The sequence below is a fragment of the Tauraco erythrolophus genome, chromosome 2 (assembly GCF_009769465.1).
Source record: "Tauraco erythrolophus isolate bTauEry1 chromosome 2, bTauEry1.pri, whole genome shotgun sequence".
Lineage (NCBI taxonomy): Eukaryota > Metazoa > Chordata > Aves > Musophagiformes > Musophagidae > Tauraco > Tauraco erythrolophus.
Window position 1 is genome coordinate 4,914,482 of NC_141466.1, and position 11,879 is coordinate 4,926,360.

General features: G+C 48.3%; 1 protein-coding gene across 1 annotated transcript; it reads left to right on the forward strand.

The window, feature by feature from the left end:
- Positions 1–8,954: 8,954 nt before the first annotated feature.
- LOC147529137 (maestro heat-like repeat-containing protein family member 7) lies at positions 8,955–11,879 on the forward strand. The gene has a single exon (XM_086631954.1). It carries the CDS (start codon positions 8,955–8,957, stop codon positions 11,877–11,879), a length of 2,925 nt encoding a protein of 974 aa, XP_086488080.1.

Consider the following 11,879-nt stretch of genomic DNA (forward strand, 5'->3'; position numbering starts at 1 on the left):
TCCAGCGACTCCGAGCTGGAGGAGACGCCGCAGGAGAAGTAGCTTTGCCTGGCCAGGCTGCATCTGGAGCAGCTCCGCCAGCACGAGGAGGAGTGGGCAGCCACAGAGCAGGAGGTGACCCAGCCAGCAGATCTCACCGGCGACCGGCTGCAGGAGGACGTGGTGCAGCCTCCAGATCCGGCCAGCATCTGAGTGCTTCGGGGCCACCAGCTGCCTGACACCTGCCTGGTCATCACATATGGTGGCTGGAAGCATGATCTATAAAAGCTGCTTGTAAACTGCAATAAAAGTCTCTGGTATCACAAAAAAAAAAACGAACTCCACATGGTAAAATAATAATACCCCTTGCGTTGCTCTGGGCCGTAGTTATGGACCACTATCCAGCAAGTAACACAGCAGTTCGAGGTTTGTTTGCAGAATAATCCCAAGTCAGGAACAAAAGCCCGGCCCGGCGAAGTAGGGAAAGGGAATTATCCAGGACAGCAGTGGCAAATTGATTTCTCAGAACTCCCAAGAAAAGGGGGGTTTTGATACCTGTTGGTCTTGATGGATCCCTTTTCAGGGTGGCCAGAAGCATTCCCTTGCTGAACTAATGAAGCCAGGGAAGTAACCAAAATACTATTGCGAGAAATAATCCCGAGATTCGGGGTTCCCGTGGTAATCATCAGATCAGGGGCCACACTTTATTGCAAAGATTGTTCAACAAGTTAGTAAGCTTTTGGGAATAGATTGGCAACTTCATACCCCATATGATCCCCAATCTAGTGGTCAAGTAGAAAAGGTGAATCACCTGATGAAGCTGCAAATTGTAAAATTAGGTCAGGAAGCTGGTTTGTCTTGGCCCCAATCACTGCCTTTAGCACTCCTGAGAATTAGAACTAAGCCCAGAACCAAGGAAGGGCTGAGCTCTTTTGACACTGTACAGGCAGGAACATCGACTCAAATCAGGGATGAGATAGTAACTGATTATTTAATAAGTCTGCAAAACCAGCTTCGGGAAATAGAGAAGCTGGTTTTGGGAACTAGAGCCCAAGGTTTCGATGGGCCCGTGCACAATATTGAACCTGGTGATTATGGATGTGTTAGAGGTCTTTTAGGTTCATCTCTAGAACCTGGGTGGGAAGGTCCATTCCAGGTGTCGCTAACCACTCACACAGCAGTCAGGATTCGAGAACAAGCATCGTGGATACATCACACCAGAGTGAAGAAGGCCCCTAGACCACGATGAGAATCAGCACCAGGCCGAGACAGTTGAGAGAGTTGAGGCTGTTCAGCCTGGAGAAGAGAAGGCTCCGGGGTGATCTTATTGCAGCCTTCCAGTACTTAAAGGGGCTACAGGAAAGCTGGGAGGGACTTTTTACAAGGGCGTGTAGTGATAGGACAAGGGGCAATGGATTTAAACTGAAAGAGGGCAGATTTAGATTGGATCTAAGGAAGAAATTCTTCACTGCGAGTGTGCTCAGGCACTGGCACAGGTTGCCCAGAGAAGCTGTGGCTTCCCCATCCCTGGAAGTGTTCAAGGCCAGGCTGGATGAGGCTTTGGGGAACCTGTTGTAGTGGAGGGTGTCCCTGCCCATGGCAGGGGGGTTGGAACTAGATGATCTTTGAGGTCCCTTCCAACCCAAACCATTCTGTGATTCTATGATTCTAAATACTCTTGTTCTCGATTTTGCTTCTTTCAGTCAAGAAAATCTCAAGGCAGACTAACTGACATGCCAGGCTCAGCCAAGCTCCTTCCTGGTCAAAGACTCTCCTTTATTTTGCATTTCTAGGCTTCTGAAAGGAAACGAAGCTCCTTTGTGGGTGGGTTCTTTGTGCTTGTGTCCTTTCTCAAGAAGAATCTGTAGAATCTCTGGACAATACTGTAATAAGGGCTAATTAGATTGCAGGCTGCCATTAGCCTTTCTGTGCCACTGTGGACTTTATACTCCCTGTCTGTTGAGAGGCGAGCAGCAAAGTCTGTTGTGACTGTGGCTGAAATGGGTTTGCACTGCATTTTATTTCATAGATTCATAGATTCATAGATTTCTAGGTTGGAAAAGACCTTAGAGATCATCGAGTCCAACCATCCCTAATCCCCATTAAACCATATCCTCAAGTAGATCATCCACCCTATTCTTAAACACATTCAGGGATGGGGACTCGACCAGCTCCCTGGGCAGCCTATTCCAGTTGCTGACAACCTTTTCAGAGAAGAAATACTTCCTAACATCCAACCTGAATCTCCCCTCACTAAGCTTATGCCCATTTCCTCTTGTTCTATCACCCATCACTAATGTAAAGAGCCCTTCCCCTATCTCCCCACCATCTTTTCTCAAGTATTTATAGGCTGTAATCAGGTCTCCCCTCAGCCTCCTCTTCTCCAGGCTAAACAGCCCCAACTCCCTCAGCCGCTCCTCATAAGTTTTATTTTCCAGCCCCCTGACCAGTTTAGTCGCCCTTCTCTGGACTCGCTCCAGGAGCTCAATATCTCTCTTAAAGCGAGATTTCCCTTTGCATTTGGCGTTAATTTCTTTCAGCAGACTAAAAATAAGAAGTTTACTAATTTGCCCTTTATATTGCTATGTGACTGCAACTTTTTGGTACTTTGTAAAATGTTTACGTTTCAGGTTTTTGATGAAAGGCATAAATCATAGTAAGGTAGACTATAAGCATCGAAAATATGATATTCAGTGCTAGCCTGTGATTTTTCAGATCCTCGCGTTTAAATATTTGTTTGTATGTAAATTGTGAAAAGCCTCAGCTGACTTCCCGTAAGTCACATACTGCAAGTTTGTTTCAAAGTGAGAGTTTGAGATGGGTCATACTTGTCATTCAGTAGAGATGAGAAACAGCTTTAGAAAGGAGAAAGAGTCCAAAGCACTGGTGTGTGTGGGATGGGAGATGTTAATAAACGCCATCTACTACGGGGCAGGGAAGCAAGATGCCTAAAAACCTCTCAGAGAACTAAGTGGAAAAAAGAACTAAACCCATGGGTTTCTCATCCTGTTGTTAATATAAAATGAGCAGCATGATGGTTTTGCTACTTGGCACCTTGGCAGAGTGACGTGTAACATCTCGGAATCCCAGTTTTAATCTTTTCTATGCAGGCTAGCTGACGAGGTTGCTTCAGAGTTTTTTGTTGGTGGTGGTTTTGTCATTTTTTTTCTTTTTTAAAGGAATAACATTTGAGTTTCTGAACAGCATTGTATTTTGTGAATATCCAAGATATTGGTGAATGATCTTTGAGAGATGTTTTGAGACCCATGAGGTGCCTTTTCTTAAGCAATTGCTCTAAATGCAAATGAGTTGTTTACAAGGAATTATGCCACAAGCAGTTGCCTCCAAAGCAATAATAATTAGCATAATAATGCATGCTCGAACTCATAGGAAATTGGTGATACTGCCTCATCACCATGTGTTCATGGCAATGCACCTGATACTGCAATTTCTGATGTTTGAGGCCAAGTGTACAAACTGTGCCGAGGTAAGTGCACTTGGACGTGTGGGACTGTGACTCCCACCTAAAAAGACATGCAAAAATTAAGCTTTCTTGCAATGAACACAAGAGAAATTACTGAAACATTGCAAATTAAAAATCAACAGGAAATTGTTGGAAAAAAGCTTGCCTCTGCCTGAGAGGAGTTTTTAGAAAAGTTCTCAGTTGATATGTATATATTTAATATATATCTCTTCAGTCAGATAAACTATCACTTCGGTAGGAAATGGCTCCACATACCAGGGGTGAATCCAATTCAGTCTTTGGTAAAGATCTGCTGTGATGATGTCATAGGCACCCTGGCGTGCGCTGGGGCAGCTGTAACTGGGGCACCCAGCAGTAAGGGGTGTGCTGGTCTAAAGAGCTTCGGATTTTCATTGTGCAATTTCTGTGTAAACCTTGTTCCTCAAACAAGCTAGAGTAAAGCAAGATACTATTGCGCGTACGTACACATGCATTAACAAAATACTCTTTGGGTTTTTCTTTAAGCTTAAAGTCTCTCTGACAGGCTGAACAGAGTAGTGATAGACACAAAAAGCACGGCTAGAGTTTTAGAAGCAGTCTCAAGTGTTATGTTTTATGATTAATGGTCCTATTTTGAATAGCGGAATATTAATATGGGTGTTCGTATGACTTGATTCGGGGCAGCCAGAGCTAGAGAGCAATTGGTTTGGCTCATAGATAAACCTGGCTAGCCTTATACTTTTATTATTCCTTTGAAAGAAATAGCAGGATGTCTGTGTATGAATTTTTATACGTTGTCTGGCAGATTGAGTTCTACAAAAAAACAGGTATAAGCTCTGTTCCCAACACATTTTTTGCTAGTACATGTTGTATTTGTTTTGCAGAAAATGCCTTTAGGTTTACTTTGATGAAGTTTAAGTCATCAGATTTTACTTCATTTCCTGTCTTTGGAAAATTTCAGAAGGGCATATTAACAATAGGACTAGAAACTGGAGTTGGCAGCTTTGTAATTTACTTATTTAGTGTATTTAGTTATTAAATTATATGAGATACAGTTACTAGACAACAAAGATAGGCGCTTAACAGAGCATTACTAAAAATTGTAGGTGATTTGTGCCCAATTCAGATTTAGTCATTGTCCTGGTTTCAGCTGGGACAGAGCTAGTTTTTCTTTTTAGCAGCTGGAAGAGCTCTGTGTTTTGGATTTAGTCAGGGATTTGTTATGAGAAGAATGTTGATAGTGCATTGATGTTTGTTGTTGAGACATCAAGGACCTTCCAGCTTCCCGTGTTCTTCCCAGTGTGCAGGAGCACAACAGGCTGGGGGGAGCATGGCTGGGATGGGGGTCCTCAACTCCCCTTGTGATTTGAACTTAGGTTTAGGATTAAGGGCCAAACTGGCCAGTGAGGTGTTATTCCATATCATGCAGCATCATGCCCAGTGTATAGATGAGAAGTTGGAATTCCCTCTTTTCTGCAAGAACTCTCTTGGTCTCTTCTGGGACTCTTGGGCTCTTAGAGCTCTATCTCACTCTCTTTTGGGCCTCTCACTTGATTGGGATTGTGGTGTCAGGACTGAAGTGTTTCAGGATTGCTTGCTGGGACGAGACAGACGTTTGTTAGCAGACTGAGCAATTACACTGCACGTCACTTGTTTGTATATATTATTATATATATAGATGACTTATTATTGTTCTCATTAGTAGGAATTGTTCTTATCTCAAGCCATTAGTCTCTTTGCCTTTTCCCCTTTAATTCTATTTCCCCTTTCCCCAGGGTGGAGGAGGGTGAGCGAGCGCCTGTGTGGCGTTTAGTTGGCGTTTAGTTGCCGGCCCAGTTAAACCGTGACATGATGGCTCCTATCATGCTGATAGGAAATAAGATGACCAGGAAGTGTCAGAGTCCAGAAGATTCAGAATTAAGGAATAATAAACTGTGCCATTGGCGTAGTGTCTGAGGTTGAGCAAGTTTCATTGCTCACTGTGTGGGTTAAACCTACCACAACACAGAGAACAAAAATGAAAAGATATTCCATGCTCTGTGGAATATAACTATGATTCTTTTCCATGATTTCCTTTAGTAAAATGAATTTCACCTTCTGCTTTCCTCTTTCATCATCTGTAAAGTTACCCTGATAGTCAAGTGTTATATGGCTTTTGGGTGAAAAGATCACAGAAGTGTAAAATATTATTATGTATTATTCCCAGAGGTAATTCATCACCGTGTCTAAATATCTCGGGGTTCTTGCAATAACAGAGAATACGGTCAATGGAGTGTTTATCACTTTACAGAGAAAGAAAGTAAGGGATTTCTTTTTGAAGAGTAACAAGGTGAAGTTCCTGAATGGTGCTTAATGTGTTTGAGAGAAGAGGCAACAATAAATGTAAGAGAGCCTTTTAATAAGTGTGTATTTTAGAGCTTTCTTTTTCCTTTCAGGCTGTAAACACGTCAGAGAAACAGTTATGTATAGTGCCGTCGATGCAGTAATAAAAATGTGCCAGTTTCACCATTTCTTATTCATAGGCCCGTGTTTTTGATTCGCTTTTGGTAGCGCTGCCGCACACCGAGTGGGATTTGAGCACGGCATTGGAGAGTTCCATTCTCACGTTGCATTAGGATGTCTTTATTTTACAATTGGACTTTGATATGTTGAACGTTTAATTTGGGAGTGCTTAGGAAAGTTCTGGCCATCTTGAAATAGTTGTGTTGGCAGTAGGGTTGGCGGAGGAAAGGAGGAGAGGGAAAGAGAGGACAAATTGGGTTCACGTACTATGAAGACAGATTTAACTAATGTCAGTAACGTTATTTTATAACTTGGAGTATGCAAGTGATAGGTAACAGCACTATGTTTTAAACCAGTGAAAACTCTGTAGCGTTTTGCCAGAACAGTTTCAAATGATGACAACTTCAAGAAGTGGGGTTAGTAGTCTTTCTATTCCCCTTTGAAAGAAAATCCTGTTTACCTTGCATTAACAGTTGAATGATTTTCTTTAAAATTTATTATAGCGGTAAAGATAACTCAGATAATCTTACATGCCTCCATATGGCAAAATTGTTAATTGTTTTAAACTATTAGTTTAAACAAGGACAACATATCTAGTGTTCTATGCTGAAGTCAAAGTTGGGATTCTGAGCTGTCCTAATTTGTTGTGAATACAAGTATATACCAAAATATTTAATTGATATATTGTTGACATTATAAGTATATTTGTGTTATCTTAATGAGGCCATATAAGCTTATACAGTAAATAGATTTTGAAAGATCGACCTTCTGAAGTTGTAGTAAAGATCTATATAACCTATCAAATAATACTTTTAACTAGTATAGAAAATTTCAAACTTAGTGTTTTAAATTAAAAATATTCTTAATAAAGTCAAGTTCCATTTGAATCTTTGCATCATCTACATCAACCTAAAGATATACAAAGACTTGTAGGATAGAAGTCCATGTTGGTAGTTGTTTTGTCCTTAGGCTGAAAAAAAAAAGGAAACTTGATTGCTCTATCTGAAAATGGGGAAACACACGATAAAAATCTATTATCGGGATGATGGAAAACGCAAATGTGCCACTATGCCACAGTACAACAAAATATGAAGTTGTTTAACCTATAAATAGGAAACCCCCCGACTTTTATGAAATTATAAAGCCCTGACATTCCACAGAAGTAAGTTTGGAGATCTGAACAAAGTAAAACCACAATGAAATGTAATTTTTAAAAATTGAAAAAATAGGCAATTCTGCAGTGATAATGTAGATTCATTACAAGGGATTGTGCCAAGTGTGTTTTTACCTGAACAAAGCAATAAAAGAAAAATATCTCGGATTCCTTCCATTGCATGGAGTCTTTTCTGTGCTGCAACTTTCTGTATTAAATAATCGGAGTTGTCAGTGCCTGCCTGTCCTCATGCGGTGTTTGGGAAACATTTTTCTAATTGCACCACTTTAACACGGACTCTGATGCTGGGAGGAGTTCAGCATGGGTGGAGAATTCCTTGTCCTTTGGAGTTTTAATTGCTACTGCAACTCCAGTCAGTGAATGTTAAAAAGATGACCACCAGTGACAGGTTTGTGTGCTTTCTGCAGGATTCAAGAGTGAAACAAATACTGATGTGTATTGAAACAAATATTGACATTCTCTAGAAAGCAGGGAATATATGGGACTCTGATATGTAGAAGAAAAAAGCAGGATGAACGCTAACAGAGGGATTAGCTGTTTGCAATAAAAGTGCAGAAGTGGAAAAAAGTTAGAGTGTGACAGCCACCACATGTCGAAAGGACAACATCCTCAAGCCACGGAATGCACGTGTGCTAAAGCAGCAGTCTTTATTTTAAGGTTTCCTGCTGAGTCAGTCTGTTTCTCCCTGAAATTACAGAAATAGAACTGGGCCGTTTTCTAATCCCTGGGGAATCCCCCGGGATTCTACAGGTCTACCCTTGGCGTAGAGCTGCTACCTGTAGTGAAACGTCATCTCCCTCTCCGGTCACACCACCAAAGAACGTTTGGGCACAAGAGCCTGCGTGGGGGCTGTGCTCTTCTGTGGATGTTCCAAGGATTCCAGCCCACAGGCTGCCCTCTCCACCGCAGCCCGCTTCGCCGCAGAAGCCAGCTACTCGGGGGAATGCTGGAACAAGATGGGGAATGACAAGGCTGGGAGCCTTTTATCTACACTGCAGAGTTGCTGCTGGTGAGCTTACACTGGGATCAGTCGTTTTCCTGCTGGCATGGCGAACTTTCATCCTGGAGACATGGGGGAGAAATTCCTCCCAATGTATCTACATGGTCCCGGGACAGAACCTTAGTTATACCTCGTAATCATCCATCTGGGTAACATTTCCCCAAAATGGTGCATATTCAGTGTTCTTCTCTTAGCCAACTGGTTCATTTTCTCTTGCCCAGCATGTAAATGACTTTGCGTGTTCCCCCTTCAAGGATGGCAAAGTCTCGCTGGGGAGTTTTTCAACGAGACACTCTGTGTAACTTCAGGGCTGGTCACCTTGTCCTCAGACCTTGTGTGCACGTCTGGCTTTGGCTACGTGCAAACAGCCTCCTCAACTCTTCCTGCAATTCCTTCACGGAATTTCACTCCTTCATAATGGGATGACGTCATAGGGACTCTGGCGTGCACTGGGGCAGCTGTAACTGGGGCACCCAGCAGAGCCCGTCACTCGCTGCTGAGCCAGCAGCGGGAGCGCATCTCGCGTGCCAGTGTGCTGGCGAGTCCGCGAGAAGGGGAGCCCCGTGGGCCTTTTCCCCGGCGTTGTGCGGAAGAGTGAAGAGCCTCGGCGTGCCTGAGGCTGCAGGAGGGGGCTTGGGGGTGGCACTGGGGTACTGTGTGACTCTGTGTCACCTGGCCCTGCCCTCGCAGTGTCTGAGAGGACGGTGTTGGGACAGCACGGGAGCCAGGAGCTCCCCAGCGCGGCCACCTCTGCCCCAGCGCCTCTGGCAAGGCAGCCCCGGGTGGTGCCGGGTCCCTCTCGCCCCTCTCTTCCCTCCCTCTGCCCCTTCTGCAGGATGGCAAGGAGACCCCCTGACCGCCTCCGGGAGGACTGGGGGGAGAACGGAGCTGCCCCGGCTCCCAGCTCCGAGCCCAGGGACATGCGTGAGGACGGTCCGCTGCCAGCGGATTCGTGCTGCTCCACCTCGGCTGCGGCCAGGCAGGGACAGAACGACCCGGACATCATCCGGGGCTCTGTCAGGAGCAGGCGAGAGCAAGAGGGCTGGAAGCTGAGGTTTCTGTCCTCCATCTGCACCACCTGCCGCCTTGTCCGCCTGAGCTTCGCCATGTGGCGTAAGCTTTTCTTCTACCATCTGCTGCTGATGCAGGCCGTTGAGATGCTGCTGCAAGAGGAGCCCGCTGACTACGTGGGCACCATGGTGCGGCTGCAAGCCATGCGGGCCATCACCTCCATGAGTGAAGCAGGGCTGCTTGCGGAGGACGAGAAGAAGAAAAGCCTCATCCAGACCTGCTTCCACAGCGTCTTCCACCTGCCTCCGCAGGAGGACAGCCAGGACCCCAAGGCTTCTCTCTGCTCCCAGACCCTGGCCAAGATGGACAGAATGCTGCAGGCGCTGGTATGCAGCGCGGGCAGCCTCGGCATCCTGGAGCTGCAGGACCACTTGCAGCTCCTGCTTCCCTTCACCAATTCCCGGAGAGCAGTGGTGCGGGAGAGGGCAATGGCACGGATCGCCAGGCTGATGGAATTCCTCACCACCTACCCTCTACTGCTGGTCTGCCCCTGCTTTGCACTACCCAGAGCCCGCGAGCATGAGTGCTCCAAGGTACAACATTTTGGGATGCTGGGGAGGCTGGTGGGGCACCTCACCCTCTGCTGCACCTGCAAGGACACGGGCACCCGCTACGAGGCTGAAGCAGCTCTCCATCACCTGCATACCTTCGTCCTGCAGCAGAGAAGCAGGGGCTCGGGGCTGCATGAGGCAGGGCAGCAGTGGCTCCAGGAGGACTGGCAAGCAGGGCAGTCCTGGGAGCACTCAGAAACCAGCCCTGCATGCAAAATCTTCCTCAAGTTCCTGAAATGCCTCCGGCCCTCTGAGCGAGTAGACATCATCCTCATGGCCATCAAGAACTTGAAGTCCTCAAGTGCCGACACCATCACAGCGGCTGCCGACATGCTGGACGTCCTTGTGGCAGACTCTGGTTTCCAGGTGATGCAGGTCACGAACATCGTGTGGGCCATCTACACAAACCTGCCCTCCATCAGTGAGATGAGAGCCCTCAACGGCCTGAACAGGGCCCTGCTGGTGCTGCTGGACAGACATCCCAGCGAGGTGGTGGCCAGCCTGCTGCGGCTCTCCCCGTTGTGCACCGGTGCCGCCCCGGCCATGTGGGAGACCATGCTGTCCCAGCCCCAGGCTGCAGAGAGGCTGCTGCGGGAGCTGCTCGGCATGCTGATGGACCCACTGACACACCGGACCTCCACCTTCACCCAGGATGACGCACGTGTCCTTTCGCTGGCCACAACCATAATGATAACCAAGATCCTCATGCAGCCCACCCACCTGCAGGTGGTGGAGGGGTTTTTTCCCCGGCTTTTCCTGGCACTGCTTCTCCAAGTGCCTTTTGCCAGGGAGCTGACGCTGCAGGAGGTGCACATCTTCTGGAAGGAGGACGAACAGGATCCGCTCACTCCCTTGAGGTCCCTGGTGTACTCCCTGAGACTGCTGCTCTGCAGCATGGGCTTTGAGGAGCAGGTGCTGGCCATCGAGGCGCAGGGTGGCTGGGATGCCCTGCTCCGCACTGAGACCCACCTCTCGGGAGTGTGCATTGTGGCCAGGGAGATGACGAAGACCCCGAGACACGTGTGCTCCGCCATCTTCGGCTGCCTGGCAGAGCTCCTCAGGGCGGAGGACCCCATCCAGGAGATGGTCACCATGGCCTTCCTGGTCGAGATGCTGGGCTGCACCAACCTCAACGAAGAGCTGGACCGTGTCCTGGAAATCTTTCCCACCTATCTGAAGAGCCAGTGCCCGGAGATGGCCAGACTGGTGCTCAGGGGCATCCTCTCGCTCTGCGAGAGGCCAGATGTGGCAAAGAAATCCCTTGTCCTGTTGCCTGTCGTCATGGAGCAGCTGGAGGATGGCGACGGTGATGCCGCTGACATGGTCCTGTCCGTGCTCGCCAACATGCTGCAGCTCCTGGAGGGGAAGGAGTCCAGCCGCACCGCCCTGGCGCTGGCTGCCAAGCTGCGGCGGCTCTTCGACAAGGAGTCGGGCACCGTGCGGCAGCTCTCCATCCGTCTCTTCCGAGACACGATGGGGCTCGTTGCGGGTGCCAAAAGGAAGAAGATGAAGGAGGTGGTGTGGGACAGCCTGCTGCCGCTGCTCTTTCACCTGTACGATGGGGACGAGAGCGTGGCCAAGGCCTCCCAGGAAGCCCTCTGCAGCGCTGGCCGGTTCCTCAAGTGGAGGCAGTTGGTGCAGCTGGTCGAGACGGCGCAGGCGTGGAAGGTCAGCGAGTGCCTGCTGGCCAGGAAGAAGAGCAGGGCCAAGGACTACCTGCAGCAGAGCCAGCGCTACCTGCAGAACCCGCAGGAGCTCCTGCGGCAGGAGGCCGTCAGGTTCCTGGGGCTCTTGGGACGGCGGGTGGCAGATGGTGAGATGGAGCACATCAGAGAGGCCCTTCAAGGCGCCAGCAGAGATCCCAGCCCCGCGGTCACCTCCCTGGTGATTCAGACGCTCCACATCCTCGAAGCAGGAGGAGGAGGAGGAAGAGGAGGAGAGCCCAAGTCGAGGCTCAGCCTGCAATGGCTGCGCTCGCAGCTGCGGAAGGCACGGCGGGGGCGGCCCCCGGCCCCCAGCGAGGCCTCTGCTCAGGCCGAGGGGAAGCCGCAGCCGCAGCCCCCCGGCACTGCCCGCGCCGAGGTGCCGGGCGCCGAGGGGACGCCGCAGGCGGCCTCTTGGGCTGTCGACGAGGAGTAG

Coding starts and splice junctions, on each gene's coding strand:
- LOC147529137 (XM_086631954.1), top strand. CDS start 8,955: ATGGCAAGGAGACCCCCTGACCGCCTCCGGGAGGACTGGGGGGAGAAC.